General features: G+C 41.2%; 1 protein-coding gene across 5 annotated transcripts in view; it reads left to right on the plus strand.

Annotated features, from left to right (window-relative positions):
- The window catches only part of vps13c (vacuolar protein sorting 13 homolog C), a 69,500-nt gene that overhangs the window by 45,828 nt on the left and 4,924 nt on the right, over positions 1 to 18,748 (plus strand). For all 5 annotated transcript variants that reach the window (XM_071489976.1, XM_071489978.1, XM_071489977.1 and 2 more), the window contains 15 exons: positions 105 to 340; positions 427 to 571; positions 724 to 864; positions 946 to 1,027; positions 6,545 to 6,614; positions 7,678 to 7,789; positions 7,876 to 7,989; positions 8,156 to 8,286; positions 8,430 to 8,511; positions 8,884 to 8,997; positions 9,462 to 9,537; positions 10,138 to 10,301; positions 10,383 to 10,428; positions 11,008 to 11,131; positions 17,629 to 17,743. In XM_071489976.1, coding sequence (XP_071346077.1) covers positions 105 to 340; positions 427 to 571; positions 724 to 864; positions 946 to 1,027; positions 6,545 to 6,614; positions 7,678 to 7,789; positions 7,876 to 7,989; positions 8,156 to 8,286; positions 8,430 to 8,511; positions 8,884 to 8,997; positions 9,462 to 9,537; positions 10,138 to 10,301; positions 10,383 to 10,428; positions 11,008 to 11,131; positions 17,629 to 17,743 — 1,752 coding nt within the window. The remainder of the gene's footprint in view (positions 1 to 104; positions 341 to 426; positions 572 to 723; positions 865 to 945; positions 1,028 to 6,544; positions 6,615 to 7,677; positions 7,790 to 7,875; positions 7,990 to 8,155; positions 8,287 to 8,429; positions 8,512 to 8,883; positions 8,998 to 9,461; positions 9,538 to 10,137; positions 10,302 to 10,382; positions 10,429 to 11,007; positions 11,132 to 17,628; positions 17,744 to 18,748) is intronic.

Below are 18,748 nucleotides of genomic sequence, written 5' to 3' on the forward strand. Positions count from 1 at the left end.
CTGACAGCAGTGAGACACACTTCAACTGACTACAGTGAGTCACACTTCAGCTGACTACAGTGAGTCACACTTCAGCTGACTAAAGTCTGTCTCTTCTCCTTCAGGATGAGGTCGGTCAGTTCTCCTACGACAGCCTGTCTCAGGTCCACTGGGTTTCCTTCCTGGACGGACGTCAGCGGGTGCTGCTGTTCACCGAGGACGTTGGTGTGGTGACAAAGGCTCGTCAGGCGGAGGAGCTTGAACAGTTTCAACAGGAAGTGAAGGTGTCACTGCAAAACCTCGGACTGTCGCTGATCAACAACACCAGCCGGCAGGAGATCGCTTACATCGGCATCACCAGGTAAACACATGATCAGGTAAACACACCACTAGTTAAACATTAATGCTTCACCTTTGTTACACTTCGGGTGTGTTTCTGTGTCACAGCTCAGGTGTTGTTTGGGAGATGAAGCCGAAGAATCGCTGGAAGCCGTTCAGTCAGAAGAACATCAATCTGCTGGAAAAAACCTACCAGAGCCAGCTGAGTAGGAAGACTGAAGGGGGCTGGGTCAAACTGGAGACCAACCTGGAGGTCAGAGGCCAACCTGCACATTAACGGCCTGGACACAAACATCCAGTCTCACATGAAGCAGGAGAATATTTCGACTCTGTTCTGTGATAACTGGAAAAGATTCAGTTTGTCCAGTGAGCTGACTGAGAGTGTGTGATGTCACTGGTCAACAGGTTAACCTCAGTGGAACCACCATGATGATGCGTCAGCCATTTTCCTGCCAGGTGAGGAGGAACTTCTTGTCTGGGATCCAGGTGGAGTTCAAACAGTCGCTGCATCAGCGCAGCTTGAGAGCTCAGCTGCACTGGCTGCAGGTAAACACACTCAAACACACCTTAACACACACACACCTGTCCAGAACTCACCTTTATGACTAATGTGGTTTTTGTGTGCAGGTGGACAACCAGCTACCAGGTGCAATCTTCCCCATCGTCTTCCATCCAGTACCTCCTCCAAAATCCATCGCTCTGGATTCAGGTGGGTCATCTTAGTTACCTGCTTCTGCATCTTTTTTTTTTTTTTTTTGTTGAAATTTTCTTTTTATTCAGTGAAAGCAATAATGAACTTTCCATTCCGTTACATACGGTATTCACCTCATTTCAGATTTTCCATTTCCATCCAGTATTCTACCTTGTTTACTATTTGAAAAAAAACATTACAAAAAGCCTGAATGCCTTTAACCCTATTGCTTTCCCAAGGTTTTCTGTTTTCTCGAATTATACAATTCTCATTACTTAAGAACAACAGAATTGGGGGGGGGGGGGGTTACTTCATATGGTCCTCCTAACATCACACATAAAGGAAAAAAGGAAAACAGGTGAAGAGGGCAGGTTGACTCAAATTACAGATTGGTTCAAATGAAATCAGATCCGATAAAACTTTTCTTTTTGTACTTTGAGGGAGAAAGTTCATTTTTCCATAATGTAACTCTCATGTACAATATCAATCCATTCCTTGATGTTGGGAGATTCTACTTTTAGCCATTTTCTCATTATGGCTTTTTTCACTTGCTGCCAATAATGTACAGTGCAGAGTATTTTTTTGTTATTAAGATTCCATTTTCCAAACAATATATTATCCAAATATATAGTATCCCATCTAAAAGGGATGTCTTCACCAAATACATTTGTTACATGTCCATGGATCTCTTCCCAATAAGTTCTCACAACCTGGCAACTCCAAAAAATATGGCAGTGATTGGCATCCTTAGTCCCACAAAGTCTCCAACAGGTATCTCCAATAACCAGATGTCGTTTCTGATTGGGTGTAATAAAGAATCTCACAATATTTTTCCAACAGAACTCTCGCCATGTATTTGACCCTGTGGAGATCCACTGTAGTTGGGATATCTTCTGCCAACCCTCCATAGAAATTAATACATTTCCTTCTCTTTCCCACCTCTTCTTTATGTAATCTGTACTTTCTTGCTTGGATAGTTGGATGCAATTGTACAATCTGGAGATGATTTTGTTGCATGTTCTGGACTTAAGTAACATTAAGACTACCTGTAAAAACCTTTTTTCTGAAGCCACTTTCAAGTTTTGGTTTAAGTGATGCCTAACTTACAAATATCTATAAAATTCATCATTTCCCAACCTGTACTCATTCTGTAAAGCTTCAAAGCTCTGGAATGTTCCTTTGTAAACAAATGATTGGTAGGTAGTTAAACCTTTTGAGATCCATTTTTTAAAATCTATCATAATTTTTGTTTCGTGTGAAATCTGAATCATCGGCACACCATCTCATAATTTTGGATGAGTCTTCTATTCTACAAATTCTAAATATTTCTTGCCAGGATTTCAAAAGAACGTCCAACATGGGGTCATTTGAGAGCACCCCATCACCCTGCAGCTTGTTATCCACTAACAGGGCTGCTTATCGGTACCCTTTATACTGTTGTCCCCTCCAGTTCTTTCCATTCAGCCATGTAAATTGGTGAACATGGTCTTAATTGAGCTGCATAGTAATATTCCTGTAGGCAGGGGAGCCTCAGTCCACCTTTTCTTAATTGCAAAGTTTTATATTTAATTTTGGCCTTTTTCCCCCTGCCATATGTATCTTGATATTAACCTTTCCCATTCTAGAAATTGTTTTGGTGGTATTTTCACTGGTAGGCACTGAAAGAAATAAAGTATTCATGGAAGAATATTCATCCAGATTGACTCTATTCTGGGAAAGGGGATAACGTTCCATCTTTGTAAATCTGACTTTATATTTGAAGTTAACGGTCCATAATTGACATCGTACATCTTTGAGAAGTCCTTAGGCAGTCTGATTCCCAAATATTTGATAGACTCTGCATCCCATTTCCATTTATATAGGTTCCTAATCTCAGATGGTGGGTCATAGTTAAATGCTAATATCTGAGTTTTATTAACGTTAATTTTGTATCCAGAAAGTAGACCATATTCTGTAAGCATTTTCATCAGTTTTGGGAGTGTATGTGTAGGTTGTGTTAAATTGATCAGTAAATCATCAGCAAATAGGGCAAGTTTTTGTTCCCCGGTCGTCATTGTATCATGCCTCTGCCTGATCCATTGGCTCAGTGGATCTATAAACAGGCCGAAGAGGAGTGGCAAAACACAACATCCTTGTCTTGTTCCTCTTTGCAGATAGAATGAGTTAGTTAAATCTCCATTAATTTTAATTTTTGCGGTTGGTTTGTCGTACAGTGCTGCAGTGCAATATTTAGAACACTCAGGGGGTGATAGTTCCCACATTCCAATTTGTCCTTCCCTTCCTTGGGAATGACAGAAATTATTGCATCTCGCCATGAAGGGGGAATACTCTTCTTTTCCAACACCCAATTAAACATTTTTAAGAGAGTTGGAACTAGTTGGTCTTGCATTATTTTGTACCACTCTGAAGGGAATCTATCTTTCCCCGGAGACTTCCCCCCCCTTTAGTCTTCTAATTGCCGCCTGTATTTTCCCTTTTTTATTTTAGATATTAATTTGTTGTTCTGCTCGGTCGTGACCTTCGGTATTTGTATCGAGGATACAAAGGCGTCAATTTGGTGGTCGTCTTTCATTTGTGGTTTTGGTATAAAGTGCTTCGTAATATTTTTCAAAGCATTGTTTAATTTTCTCTAGATTAGTTTCTATAACATTTGTTATAGGGTGTCTTATTTTGTGTATAGTTCTGTCTGCTTGTTGTTTTCGTAACTTGTATGACAAAAGCTTCAATGATTTCCCTCCTGTCAACAATACTACACATGTATTTCATGTGTATTTATTTTGTCTATTTCCCTTTTTAATATTAAAATTTTAGATTTGGTTTACTTTTTTAGGTGTTTTGAATGTTCATATTAGACATTATGGGCAGCTGAGTAATATGTATATTCCCGATCTATAGGATTTTCCTCTCTCCATACATCTATGATCCCCATTTCAGACATCAAATTTCTGATTCTTTTATTGATTTTCTTTGTGGCATATTTTCCATTAGAGGAGTCCATTTTCGGGTTAAGCCAAATATTAAAATCACCGCCAGAAATTAGGATCCCTTGGCTTTTTGTTATCATAAGTTCAAATATATATTTATAGAAGGACCAGTCACTACCTGGAGGAACAAACACGTTGAAGAGACTCGTCACACTTCCTTCTATTTTACCTTTGCTTATAGCAAATTTACCCTCCTTATCTTCATATTCAGTGTTTGTTTTGTGTTCATAATTAACAGCACTGGATATCACTGCATACCAGTCCCCTCCACCTCCCAGATCTATGGGAAGAAAAATAAATATGTTTAAATCCTGATTTCTTCAATTTGGCATGTTCTGAGTCGTCAAGATGGGATTCTTGTAAGAACGCTCTTTGGATTTTATCTTTCTTAAGTTTTGACAGAATTTTCCCCCACTTTATTGGATTGAGTACACCATTAACATCAAACAAGGCTATTTTTATAGATCTGTTTTGCATCTATGTAATTTCCCCTTGAACCACTTTCATGAACTTGGTAAGTTCCCCCTTCCCTGCATGAACTGGCAGGCAGTGAACAAATTAATAATGAACAAATAACAACCTAATTAACATCAAACTTAATATGGGGGCATGAGCGGATGCTCTTGGTGGCTGAGTGCCGGTTCGGCTCCCGACCAGCCCGACTCTTTCCTGCGTGTCATTCCCCCTCTCTTTCTGCCCCTTTCCTGTCGCTCTCTGCTGTCCTGTCAATGAGGGCAAAAAATGCCCAAAAAAAGTATCTTTAAAAAAAAAACAAAAAACATCAAACTTAATATAATAGTCTTTGTGACTCCCAATGTAGGGGTCTATTAATCTCACCCTGGTGAGCCTCACGAAAAGGGCTCCTAGGGGGAAGTCCTCCTCCTGTGTTCGGTGAAAGGGGCCCTTGCCGGCCACATAGCAAAAAAGTAGACCCTGATGAACCTTATTATAGTCTAGTGGGTCGGCACCTTTATTTATAGCTGGATCACCCAACGCTGGACTGGCATAGCCCAAACTGAAAGAGAGGCAGGAAAAAATGGTAACGGAAAATGGAGCGAAGAGTGTGTAATCCATTAGTTCACAGTGGGTGCCGGTGAAGATCTCATGAAGGCTCGAAGTTTCTCCTTGTAGTTTAAATCTCCTCCCGCATTGAGTGCGCCCTTGAGTGCACACCTGCTCCATCAATGTCTCTGGAGGTTTGAAGATCGTCATGGTGTAGCCTCTTTTTAACAGGTCTTCAGTTGCTTCCTATATTGTCTCATAAACTTTGGTTCCATCTTTGTGTCTCACCCGTAACCTGGCTGAGAAGAGAGTCTGGAATTGAACTTTGTTTTCTTTGAGCACCTTACGGACCTCTCTTTGCTTTTTGAGGATGAGTGGTGGATAATTGTGATCCAAATTTATTTGGTTTTCTTGCCAAGCAAATCCTTTCTTCTGCCATGCCTTACGGAGTAGAGTCTCTTCCGTTTTAAAGCTTAGAAACTTCACTGTGATGGAGCATGGCCCCGCTGAACAGTGCGCTCTTTTGATCTGCAGGTCGGCCCGTGGCCCTCTCGGAGTAGCTTTTCCATGAATGAAACCATCGTTGATGATTCTTTCTCAGACCCCTCCGGCACATTGTAAATCCTTATATTCTCGTGTCTGGAGTGGCTCTCCAGAGCCATTAGCTTATTGTCTAGCTTCACATGTAGCTTTAGCATCTCCATGACGACCTCTTCTACATTCTGAATTCTTTCCTTGGTTTTCTCAATTTGCTCGTCCGCTTCCCCCAGGCTAGTGTTCACCTTTGAAATTTCTTCTTTAATTGTCTGTAATTGCTCTTTGTTTTCTTGGCAAAATCCTGTTAGTTCCCGCAGAATCAGCTCCAAATCAGCAATTTCTCCTGCCGGGGCTTGTGTGTTTTATTCCCTCGTTGTTCGCTAGCTTTAGTCTTGTTTATGTTGCTGCATCTCGTCTCTTTCAAAAGCCTCTGCCCTCTGATATTGTTTATTACTCGGTGTCTTGGTAGACGTCTTACCCCCCCACCCTAGATCTCACAATTGAATTGAATTTCTCAATTTGTTTGGGGGTATTTTTCTAATTACTCTGGTTCGGTTGGGATCTCTCTCACCATATATATATATGTGTGTGTGTGTGTGTGTGTGTGTGTGTGTGTGTGTGTGTGTTTATGATGATAATGAAATGCCATAGTATATCCGGGTTCCATCAGTCTTAACCAGAGACGTTCTCTCTCTCTCTCTCTCTCTCTCTCTCTCTCTATATATATATATATATATATATATATATATATATATATATACATAAGTAAGATTTAATATCATGTTTCCAAACAACTTACAGACAAAAAGTGCAGAAAATAGACTTAGAACAGGTGAGTCAGTCTTAGCATCATCAGCTGAGCTTCACCTTAAAATGCTTTTGTTTTTTATTTTAAAATGCATCTTGTGCTACTTTTGATTATGATCACATCAGAGCATCATCCGGTTTTAAAAGAAGAATTATTAGAGATGTTTTTTTCTGTTGTGATGAGTTTAACTCCTGATCTCAACAGAGCCGAAGCCATTCATTGACGTGTCCATCATCACCAGGTTCAACCAGCACAGCAGTGTCATGCAGTTCAAGTGAGTAACAACCAGTTTAACATGACTTTAACCCAGTTTACAGTGAATAAGAACCAGTTTAACCAGTACAGTAAGGTGTGAGTCTGCAGCCTCCTCTTTGGAGGTCCAGTCCAGGTTAGCTGTTTTCCTAGCTGCTGAAAACAGTCTGGACTAAGTCCTGTAGTAACCCTAACCCTAACCCTAACCCAGGAGTCTCATTGGCCAATGAGTCTGAAAGGACAAAAAGCTGCTGCCACTGGCACCTTACATCCTGAGCGGCAGATGCCAAAAAGGGGGCCTCGAACATGGCCAAGTCAAAGTCCATGTCACCAGCCTCCCCTGGGACTCAGGAAGACTTTATGGATGCTGCCAGTTCAGCCTCACTAGCTGGGGATTAGCTAATAAAACATGTCTCAACACTTCTCCTAAGGTGATTTAAACAGACCTGAGTCTGTTTCGATTGTGTCTTGGTTAAATTCATTTCTTTTCTGCTTGTTTTGACATCCGATAAACGTCTGATCTGTAGGAACATCACTGTATCAGATATCTGGTGGTCTGCACCAACAGCAATAAAATTCACCATCCTCAACACTAAATTCAGCACCACAGCAAAAAACTGAAAACAGCAGAGGATGCTGCACACACAGTTTGTTAACATACATGCACACACACCCCTTCATCTGGTCAGTGTACAGCCGTAGTTTAAACTAACATGTTGACACGCCAGAGGTCTCATACTGCACAGTGATGACTGTAGCTGCTAATGTTGTGAACACCCAGCTCACATTATGACGTGTTGCTATGTTAGTGTAAACAAGCTAACATTAGCCTTTGTGAACATCACCTTGTGATTGAAGTATCGGTTCTTGTGACATCACTGTGTGCAAGGTGAATACAGTGACTTTTTATATAGACTTCAGTACAATCGACTTCTTTTTACAACCAGTGGTTGATGGTCATTAGATAAAATGCAGGTTTGAGGCTCTTCAGCACTTGCTTCACATCCAGGTTCATGAACAGTCTGTGGTAAAGACTCTGCAAATTTTGATGTGAGTAATTCAAATAAAGTTTGTGTGTTCTTCAGGTACTTCATGGCTCTGGTTCAGGAGATGGCAGTGAAGCTCGATCAGGGTTTCCTGGGAGCCATCTTGGGTCTGTTCACACCTGCTGCTGACCCACAGGCCGACAGACAGAAGGTAAAACAAGGCAGCAGGTGGACGTTTCGAGTCCTTGACACATGAACAGTACACAGAGGATTAATATCAGACATGTTGTTTTTCAGTCGCAGCTGATAGAGAGAGATCTGCAGCTGCTGCAGGCCGAGCTGATGGAGGCATCGCTCACCGATACGTCAGGACTCAGCTTCTTCGAACATTTCCACATCTCACCCATCAAGGTGAAGAGACACTTTAAACCTCTTCTTCTTGACTGCTGACTAAAACCTCAAACTGTTCACTCCACTGAGTTTTCATCAGCAGCACAAGTACAGAACATGAATGGTTCAGTCTGTTGATTCATGTTGGTGTTGTCTTCTCGGTCTGTCTCTGTTTGTTATATTTCAGCTCCACCTCAGTCTCTCTCTGGGCTCCAGTGGTGACGACTCAGCTCAGGAGGCAGCAGCTGTTCAGTCTCTGAACCTGCTGCTGAAAAGTATCGGAGCCACATTGACCGACGTCGACGACCTGATCTTCAAGTGAGATGCAGTTTTATTGTGGAGTTTAGAACAGGTTTAACACAACATCAACATCATGTATTTGTACAGTTTAAATGCTGCAGAGTCTCTGCTGCTAAAAGTTGTTCTTCCTGTCTGTTGTGTGATGTCACTGTCCCTGACAGACTGGCCTTCTTCGAGGTGAAGTACCAGTTTTACCGCAGAGAGAAGCTAGTGAGGGCTGTTGTCCGACACTACAGTGACCAGGTAACATTTACATTCATCACCTGTCTGTAAGTGTTCAATAACTGGAGGGTGACATTCTCCTCTGCATCCAGACATCTTTGTCACTTCCTCCCTCCTGTGCTTGACCCCAGATGGTTGAATGGTTGTTGTATGTGACTGCACATGTGGCTGTGTGGTGATCAGACTTCCTGTGCTGTGAAGACATCTCCACACACCTCATATTTTCTATTCATAGAAATTGCCTCTGAATGGTTTGTAGACATGAACTTTGGTACTGAATCAGTCGTGTTAAAGAAGGAAGTCGTCCTGTGAGGTGACACTGGGCTGAAGGAAGCAGCTCTGAGGAGCAGCCACAGGAAGTTAAAAGCTCTGATGTCTTTTTTCTGGCTGCAGTTCCTCAGGCAGATGTATGTTCTGGTTCTGGGTCTGGACGTCCTGGGAAACCCGTTTGGACTGATCCGAGGTCTGTCTGAGGGAGTGGAGGCCTTCTTCTACGAACCTTTCCAGGTAACACATATACAGAGTGAACTCCACGTCTGAGGTTACCTTCAGACACAAATGAGGCCTTTTCTCAGAGTCATGATTCTGAGAACGTGTCTGTTTCATACTGATGGAACCCGGATACACTATGGCATTTCATTATCATCATAAATACAAACTGTCTATACCTTGATTAAAACTGTTCAGATTGACTAAACTTACTTTGGTGAAAATGAATGGAACGACCCACTGAGCAACCTCACAAGCAAAATCTATATAATTGACGACCGTTTGTGGGTGTGATGAACATTGATAAACAATCTGACGTCAGTTCGAAGGGAGGCAGAGGGGACCAAGCAAACAAGGTATTCAGGAAGATTTCTATAGATGTTCACATGTAACAAACATTGACATTAAAACAGGCTGTAAAAGATAGGAAAGCACGTGACATGTCCTCTTTGATAAAGTGAACTGGTGTTTGTGTTTGTCAGGGAGCGGTCCAGGGTCCAGAGGAGTTTGCTGAAGGTTTTGTGATCGGAGTCCGCAGCCTGCTGGGTCACACTGTCGGTAAGAAATTGAAACAAACCAAAACCAGCTGTTGTCGGCACTGAATTAGTGACAGTGTTCACTCAGTCACATCAAATATCTCTGGTCTCAGCAGAGACGACAGATTTTTCTTCTGTAGTATTTTTTTGAATTCAATCACGTTTGAGAACATTTTTGAGTTGTTGAAACTTTAAGATCAATTTTACACCAGTACATTCCCAGGTGTTTCCAGATGTTTCCAGTCGTTTCCAGGTGTTGGGGATGCTCCAGCATGTATTTTAAACCAACTATAAATCATTTAGTGCCTCCAGAGGGGACAGAAGTAGTAGAAAGAAGTGACCTGACCAGATCTCTGTAGTCCCCCCACGCCCCTCCAATGTCTCCTGCAGGACAATACTAACTAAAAAAAACCCAATCTGTCACCCAGCTGTCAGAGGGCCAGATGCATTGTGGGAAAAGTAGGCTGCAGGTTTTGAAGACTGTGGGGGTAAAGAGAGAAGATCTCTCTGGTTCAATCATGAGTCTGACTGAGTCACAGTGAGATGATCAACCTGTGTTAATGTCTGACCAGGTGATGTTAGTGTCATCAGCTCACTGTCTCCTCCTCCTGGCGTCCTGCAGGTGGAGCTGCAGGTATGGTATCCAGGATTACAGGGTCGGTGGGTAAAGGTCTGGCAGCCATCACCATGGATAAAGAGTACCAGCAAAAACGACGAGAGGAGATGAACCGACCGCCTAAAGACTTTGGAGAGAGTCTGGCTAAAGGAGGAAAAGGACTGCTGAAGGTGCAGAGACTAGTCCAGAGTTTTGATCCTGATGTTAAACCTGCAAAAAGTTGATCTGACCTTATTTTCATGTCTCTGCAGGGAGTCGTCGGTGGAGTTACAGGCATTGTCACCAAACCTGTGGAGGGTAGGGTCCTCTGCTTCTGTATCCAGATGACTGGTTTCAACACATCAGGTCAAAGTACCTCTAGAGAACATGTAGAAAACACAGGTTTAGAGACATTTCAGACAAGTCAGACAAGAATAATGTTCTAATGGTGTAGCCTTTCTTTAAAGGCATCACCGTTAGAACATGTTGAACAACAGTAAAACACCACATTGAACAACAGAACACCATGTAGAACAACAAATAGAACATGTAGAACAACATGCAGAACAACAGAACAACAATAGAACAACATGTAGAATAGTAGAACATGTAGAACAACAATTAGAACAACATGTAGAACAGAACAACAACAGTAGAACCTCTGACTCAGTTTCTACTCCTCATGTTCACTGGAGAGAGTTTGTTTTGACTATGATCTCATCTGCCTCCATCCGTGTCTCTCTCTCTCTCTCTTCCTGCCCGCCCCTCCAACTGTGTCTCTCTCTCTCTCTCTCTCTCTCTCTCTCTCTCTCTCTCTCTCTCTCTCTCTCTCTCTCTCTCTCTACCTGCCCCCCAAACTCTCTCTCTGTCTCTCTCTCCCCCCCCGTCTGTCCGCAGGTGCTAAGAAGGAGGGGGCAGCAGGTTTCTTTAAAGGCATTGGTAAAGGTTTGGTGGGCGTGGTTGCTCGGCCGACAGGTGGCATCGTGGACATGGCGAGCAGCACCTTCCAGGGCATCCAGAGGTGAGTGGACAGGTTTTTATTTAAAGAAACAGCCAGTGATTTTTGATCCAGGCCTCGTTTCCATGTGTTTGGTGTAAATGATTAAAGTCAAATCAAAGTACGTCCACTGAAGAGCTTTAATGAAGAGCTTTAATGAAGAGCTTTAATGTAGAGCTTTAATGAAAGGTTTTAATAAAGACTTTTAATGAAGAGTATTAATGAAAAGCTTTAATGAAGTGTATTAATGAAGAGCTTTAATAAAGACTTTTAATGAAGAGCTTTAATAAAGACTTTTAATGAAGAGCTTTAATAAAGAGTATTAATGAAGAGCTTTAATGAAGAGCTTTAATGTAGAGCTTTAATGAAAGGTTTTAATAAAGACTTTTAATGAAGAGTATTAATGAAAAGCTTTAATGAAGTGTATTAATGAAGAGCTTTAATAAAGACTTTTAATGAAGAGCTTTAATAAAGACTTTTAATGAAGAGCTTTAATAAAGAGTATTAATGAAGAGCTTTAATGAAGAGCTTTAATAAAGAGTATTAATGAAGAGCTTTAATGAAGAGTATTGATGAAGAGCTTTAATAAAGACTTTTAATGAAGAGCTTTAATGAAGAGCTTTAATAAAGAGTATTAATGAAGAGTATTGATGAAGAGCTTTAATAAAGACTTTTAATGAAGAGCTTTAATGAAGTGTATTAATGAAGAGCTTTCATGTTGCGTATTAATGTTGTCATGTGTCTAACAACATTGAGGACTCAGACAGTTGTGTTTTCTTTTTAAAGAACTACACTGAAGTCCACTCCATCAAAAAACTGCCATAAATATTTTCTAATTTAATATTGTTTTACACTTTCACTGAATTAATTATTTAACCAGCATCAGTCATAAACACCCAATGTTCATTTTCAGGAATTTAACACTTTCCCAGTTTGTTTATGTAAAGGATTTTTTTGATCATCACATTGTGGGATAAATCAGTGAGCAACAACATTGATTTTCATGCATTATTATTTTTCATGCAGGGTCAGATTTAAAAATTAAACACTCAGGACCTTAGAGGACACAAATAGAAATATAGCGCGCATGTGTGTGTGTGTGAGAGAGAGAGAGAGAGAGAAAACACTCTGACATCCACCCACATAATTTTAGTTGCAGACTTTTATTCCAGTGCTCCGTAGTGGACACCATGAAAATAGCATGTATCTGCTCTTCAGAATAAAAGCCTATGTTGTAATAGCAGAGGGATCAAAAATTGTGTGTAACATGTTTCAATCATTTTTTTGCCTAAGGTCCTGAGTGTAACTGTTCTGTGTTCACATTCTGTTGTAGAGAAAAATCATCGAAAAATCAAACATGAAATGACAAAAATGTCCCTCAGGAAGCTCAAGTCTTCAAGAATGAGAATCCCTTTGTTTAACCAGAAACCAGCGTTATGTCCATACCAGACTCCATGGACAAAACCAATGTTTTTAACTCACAGAACTGGTCTAACGCTGCCTTGATGGGTTAGTTTGTTTGTGTTATTGTGTGGTACTGAATACTTCTGTCACACTATAGCTCAAACAATGGAGTCTGGTATCTTTGAATGGCTGTCTCCTGTTAAACAACAAAGATCTCACTGTTTACGTTGATACATAATAACAATCTGATCCTGCCAGTGGCAAATACTGTCATAGTATTTATACAGTATAATATGTGTGTGTGTGTGTGTGTGTGTGTGTGTGTGTGTGTGTGTATATATATATATATATATATGCACACAAAAACGCAAAACATCTTACTCCTTTCAATCATTTAAAACGATGGTAAACTCAGGCTCAGGCTCAAACATCCTGGAACTTCTTTCGTCTATTTTCTGTGACTTTTTTGACTCGTAGTTTCCAGTGTTTTAGTTAATGAAGAACTTTGTTGTGGTGTGTTTGTTGTGTCCTCTGTTCTTCTTCTTGTCTGCTCACTAATTTTCACATTTTCTGCTTTTTTTTTTTTTGTTTCTGGTGTTGGTGTTGTCCCGGAGTTTTGTTCTTTTTCTTGTCGTTTTGGTGTGTGAGTATTTCACATGAAACATGTTAAACCTGAGCTCCTTTGATCACTGCTTATGTGAAGTCATGACTCCAAGTTAAATTCAACTTTCATTATTCCTCTGTGGGGTTCAGGAACAAGTTTCTCACTGAGTCTGATTAAAGCAGTGAGTTGGAGGAGCTGAGCTTTAACGAGCAGCACTTTGTATGTTTGCATGTCGTTGTCGTCCTGCAGCAGAGGGATGGTAAGTCACGGCATCGTGTCACAATAAAAACTTCATCATAGTGTCCTGAACTGATACATACTCATCACATTGCCCTTCACTCTAACTGCTACTAGCCCCATCCCTCTGTAAGCCACGCCCCCAGCTTGTTGCAGCATCATGAGTTTCTCAAAGGAGTTTTGAATCGAAAGCAACTGGACTTGGTTATTTGTCTAGGAAGACGTTTCATCTCTCATCCAAGAGGCTTCATCAGTTCTTTCTCGCATCTGACCAGGCTGGGACTGGTCCAACTATCTCATGTGGAGACCCAGGTATTTTTAACCTCTGGGAGGGGCTTTCACAAGGCTGATGATGTCATTGGTTCCCTTTGTGCTCCATGTGCCAACGACAGTCGTTAGAGTGACTGTCTTGGTGGAGAGTTGGTTTCAACTTCGTTAGAGCCCTATTGTGTTATAACCACAGTCGTTGGGGTCACATGCCATTTGTGAACAGTTGTTTTTCTTTGAGGTTAAATTGTTGAATCTCCTGGGAAGGGATGAAAGGGCAGCATTGTAAATTGGAGATAGGTGGTGTCTGAGGCCTCCTGCCCTGTTGAGGGATGGTTTCTCTACTTTCACATAGATGGCTTCTTTCACTCCTCTTTCGAACCATCTGTCCTCTCTGTCCAGGATGTGAACCTTGCTGTCCTCAAAGGAGTGGGCTTTCTCCTTAAGATGTAAGTGGACAGCAGAGTCCAAGCCTGAGGAGTTAGCTCTCCTGTGTTGGGCCATGCGTTTATGCAGTGGTTGTTTTGTTTCTCCAATGTAGAGGTCTTTGCATTCCTCATTGCATTGGACTGCATACACCAGATTGCTCTTTCGGGTGTTGTGGTGTTGGTGTGTGGCACATGGAGCACAAAGGGAACCAATGATATCATCAGCCTTGTGAAAGCCCCTCCCAGAGGTTAAAAATACCTGGGTCTCCACACCAGATAGTTGGACCAGTCCCAGCCTGGTCAGGTGCGAGAAAGAACTAATGAAGCCTCTTGGATGAGAGGTGAAATGTCTTCCTAGACAAATAACCAAGTCCAGTTGCTTTCGATTCAAAACTCCTTTGAGATACTATGACCTGGACAAATGAGAATATTCACAGGCTTATAGCATCATGAGTTGAGAAGCCTGGTGGTGGGGGATGGAGGGGATGTGAGATGAAGACAGTTTAATGCATCAGAGCTTTTTAGATATTTGTCCTGGCAGCTCAGGTTATAGTTCAGTTCTTCCTCTTCCTCCGCTGTGAACCTGGACAGCTTGTTGTGTTACTCTCATCCCGGCACTTGTAGTACTGGTAAAATTTGAAGCTTTACATCTGGGGGGGGTGGGTTAATTACCACTGAGCCTTCTGGCTGACAAAGAGGCCTCAACATGCCATGGTTTGCACTCGACCAGAAAAGGACGCAGGTCCTGTGTCTGTGTGGTCATCCAGCTCAGTCGTGTCTCTTTGGTCAGGTCTGCTCCTGTTGGGTCTTTAACACAAACTGTAAATACAGATGGGCGGAGCCTCTGTGACTTCACTCTCAGGTTTCTGAAGCTCAGAGTGAGCTGGCTGCATCATCGCCATCTTGACAGTGCCTGACTCCACCCCTAACTCCCAGCTAATCCAAATATGGTCAAAGAGATGGGGCGTGTGTGGAGCAGAGACTTGTGTGCATGACGGTTTGTGGCAGGATACACTCACCCACCTGTTGCTCAAAGAGGCCTCGCCCTCAATTCTCCATCACTTTAGTCCTTAATAAAATGTAAACAGTTGAGTTCTATAAAATTCAGCTGTACAGTTGTCATGTAGGAGGAAATTATCTCTAGAGACCAGAACAATTTTTGTACCAGGCTGTAAACATGTTTATTTCTGCTGTAGAGTTGGACATTTGAACATGGGAGTCTATGGGGACTGACTCACTGTTGGAGCCAGACTCTAGTGGTCATTAGAGGAACTTCAGGGTTTGGAGGTTGATGGTTGATGATCATTCTGTATATTAGGAGTAAGGAGTTAAATCAATCAAACAGCTGACTTGAAGTGTAGGTCCATGCCACACAATGAGATTTAAGACTATGAAGGGAAGTCCAGCATCACCTGTTCTCTGCTCAGGGATTGGCTGACTGAGTGATGTTTCTGCCAGGGTGAGATTGGCAACTCTGTGGTTTAAACTGATTATGAAAGTTAGTATGTCTGTTTGTTAGTTGTTTGTTTGTTTGGTGGGGGACTCCTGCAGAAGTTTGCTGCATCAAAGAGAAATTGCACCGCTACTAAATATTGCAAAAAGGTGAAAGTATATGTAAATATATGTAAATATATGTAATACTAAATGGTAAAATATTTTTGAAAATGTATTTGAAAAATATATCAATATAAAAATGTAAATAAATACTCACAACATGTGTAATTATGTAATACTTGATACTAGTATTACAAATATACATGCAAGTCTATTTAAGTGTGAAGATACTAAAATGTAAATAGTTATAAATACATGTAAAAGAGAGTAAAGCACATTTAAGTATAAATATTTGCAGGTAAAAAAAGTAATGTTTTTAAATTGGAAATAAACCAAAGTACTTGTCCATATGTAGATACTTATAATACTAATAATTATGTCTAAATACTACAAAAGACTTGTAAGTATTATAACTCCTCAGAAATACCAGTGAGTAGTTTAGAGTAGATGTAAATACTTTTAAATGTACACAGAAGTGAACCAAGAGGTACATGTGTAAACAAATGTAAATAAAGTTAGGGTTAGGGTTAGCTTCTATGGTTCACAATTAATGAATTATATTATATTACAGTGTTTTATATTAGCTGTTAGCTGTTTATCACATGGGTCAAATCAAACTCCAGCTTCTTTAAAAACAGTTAAACTGTTTTATCTCAGTAAATCTGTCGTTGCTAGACAACCTGCTTCTGTTCCTACATTTCCCAGCAGACTCAGTAATCTTCATCCTCCTCCTCCTCTGTATGGAGGACCCATCTGTCGTGTGACACATCAGTCAGTTCTTGATAACTTGTTAATGTTACTGTTTCATGCTGTCACTGTAGAGGTCATGAAAGGTGAGATATGCAGCAGCATCGTGTGCATGAGCAATGTACCTGCTTCACTCTGATCTAATGTCCAGTCGATCAGCTCACCTGCTGAACCCTGAGTGACACCTGAACCGTGTCACTGTCTGAGAGCTTTCTTAAGGCACCTGGACCTACAATGAGAGACCTCTTCAGGTCTGACCAACTAGTCAGGTTCAGTTAACTTGTTATGAGAGTCGTATAGGTCACATGAGTCATGGGCCTTGTTCACACCTGGCGTTATCACGTGTCTCCAGTGATCAGATCTCACTTCCCATTCTTAAGTAAACAAATATGTGTTGTTGATTGGAGAGAGAAAGAATGGGGCTACATGTCGTCCAGACTACCTCAGAATGTGGTCTGAGTGATCAGATCACAAATGCATCCTCAGTGCGTTCTGGGTGCGTTCACACCTGAACTTAGAGCTGTTCACTTGTGAGTGGATCACCTGAGATGATGTTAATACCACATCTAAACAGGTCTGTTCAGGTCTATACAGGTCTGTACAAGTCTGTACAGGTCTGGACAGGTCTGTAGAGGTCTATACAGATCTGTACAGGTCTGAACAGGTCTATACAGTATGTACAAATCTGTACAGGTCTATACAGGTCTGTACAGGGTGGATGGGTGTGAAGCTGCCTGGGGAGTGATCTCCTTGTAAGTGGATGATAAGTGATGTTGTAGACCATGTCCTCTTTCGATGGTTGTTCCAGTTTGATGTAGATATGTCACTCCTCTTTTGACCCTCGGTCCTCTCTGTCCTTCAGACGCAGGTGGACTGCTGATTCCTGAGCATCATTTTAACTCCCCTTCTGTCACTTACACCTGAAGAGGTCTTTCAGATGTTCGGTTAGACATCTTCAGAGCCTCAGCAGGTCCAGCTGCCTCAGTCAAGCTCTTGGAGACACCATAACCCGGATGAGTCTTCAAAGACGTTAAAGCTACAACCTTATCTGATCTGATTCTTCATGTTCTTCAGTTCGTGTTAACTTTCATGGTGTTTTAACTTAAATCACATCATGTGAAGAGTTTAAACAGAATATGTGTCATTATCATTCATCAACAGACATCAACAACAAAGTTTCTGTTCAATCAGATAAATTCACTGTCGCTCAGGTGGAGGTGGGTGAGGTGGCTTTAAAACACATAAATGAGCTGTGTGTGTGTTTGTGTTTGCGTTTGCAGAGCAGCAGAGTCAACAGAAGAAGTGACCAAACTTCGTCCAGTGCGTCTCATCAGGGAGGACGGTGTCATCCGTCCCTATGACCTGACGGAGTCGCAGGGTTTCGAACTTTTCCAGGTGTGATTATTTTGACTCTTTAACTTTGTTTCTTTAATAACATGATGTCACATCCTGGGAGGGAACAGGTGTGATTTCCTGCATTCAGCTTCAGTCAGGTGCTCTGTCCATAAACTCAGAAAATTAACAGCTCATGTGATGAATCTTATTTACATCATTGTATGAGACCTTCATCGGAGCATGTGTGGTTTAGTTTTATTCTGTCCTGAACATCACACACTCATCCAAATGTTCACAAATTAGCCCGATATGAAACATGAATAAACATAAAACATTAAACAAACCTCATCTCCTAAGACATCCCATCACCTACAGTCCAGACTTTAGTGAGACCTGTGGTCCCACTCTGCCCATAAACACCAGTGAGCCCAGTCCCAGTACAGGCACACAGAGGTAAAAAGAGGTAAAAAGACTGACAGGACCACTGGAAACTTAATGGATGTTTTGTGGTCCACTGGAATATGTCCTGGTCACCCCAGTCCAACTATGACACACTTATTAGCACAACTGATACGAATAACAAACTATACCATAACTAATTGTGCAAAACAAATAAAAAGGCAAAGTGCGGTGAGAAGGTACTGCAACAATCAGTCTCTGGAGAAAAACTAAAACTCAACTCAACACTTTGACTTCGCTGATGATTCAAATCTGTCTTTCACATCAGATGTAAAAAAAAAAAGTTGCAAGAAATTATAGATTTAATTTAGCCAATTTCAAATTCTTAAGGAACATGACAATTAATGCCTGTGAAATATTTATGAACACAACAATCCACACATCACGTAGTGTCTGACAAGAGAATCCCTGAATACACAAGCCATAAAAACCCCTGACAAGAAGTCACAGTGACACCATCATTACAATATTCTGAAAAAGTAAAACTTACTAAGCTGGAAAACATGGTTAAATACAGTCGACTTTGTCTCGTTTTATTACACTATATTACACATTAAATTAATAGAGCAACAACTAGAGGAGATTGTGTAACTCCTCGATTACAAA

This window comes from Trachinotus anak, unplaced genomic scaffold, assembly GCF_046630095.1.
Source record: "Trachinotus anak isolate AG129_WGS33_773 ecotype Australia unplaced genomic scaffold, CSIRO_AGI_Tana_v1 ptg000011l, whole genome shotgun sequence".
NCBI classification, from domain to species: Eukaryota; Metazoa; Chordata; class Actinopteri; order Carangiformes; family Carangidae; genus Trachinotus; species Trachinotus anak.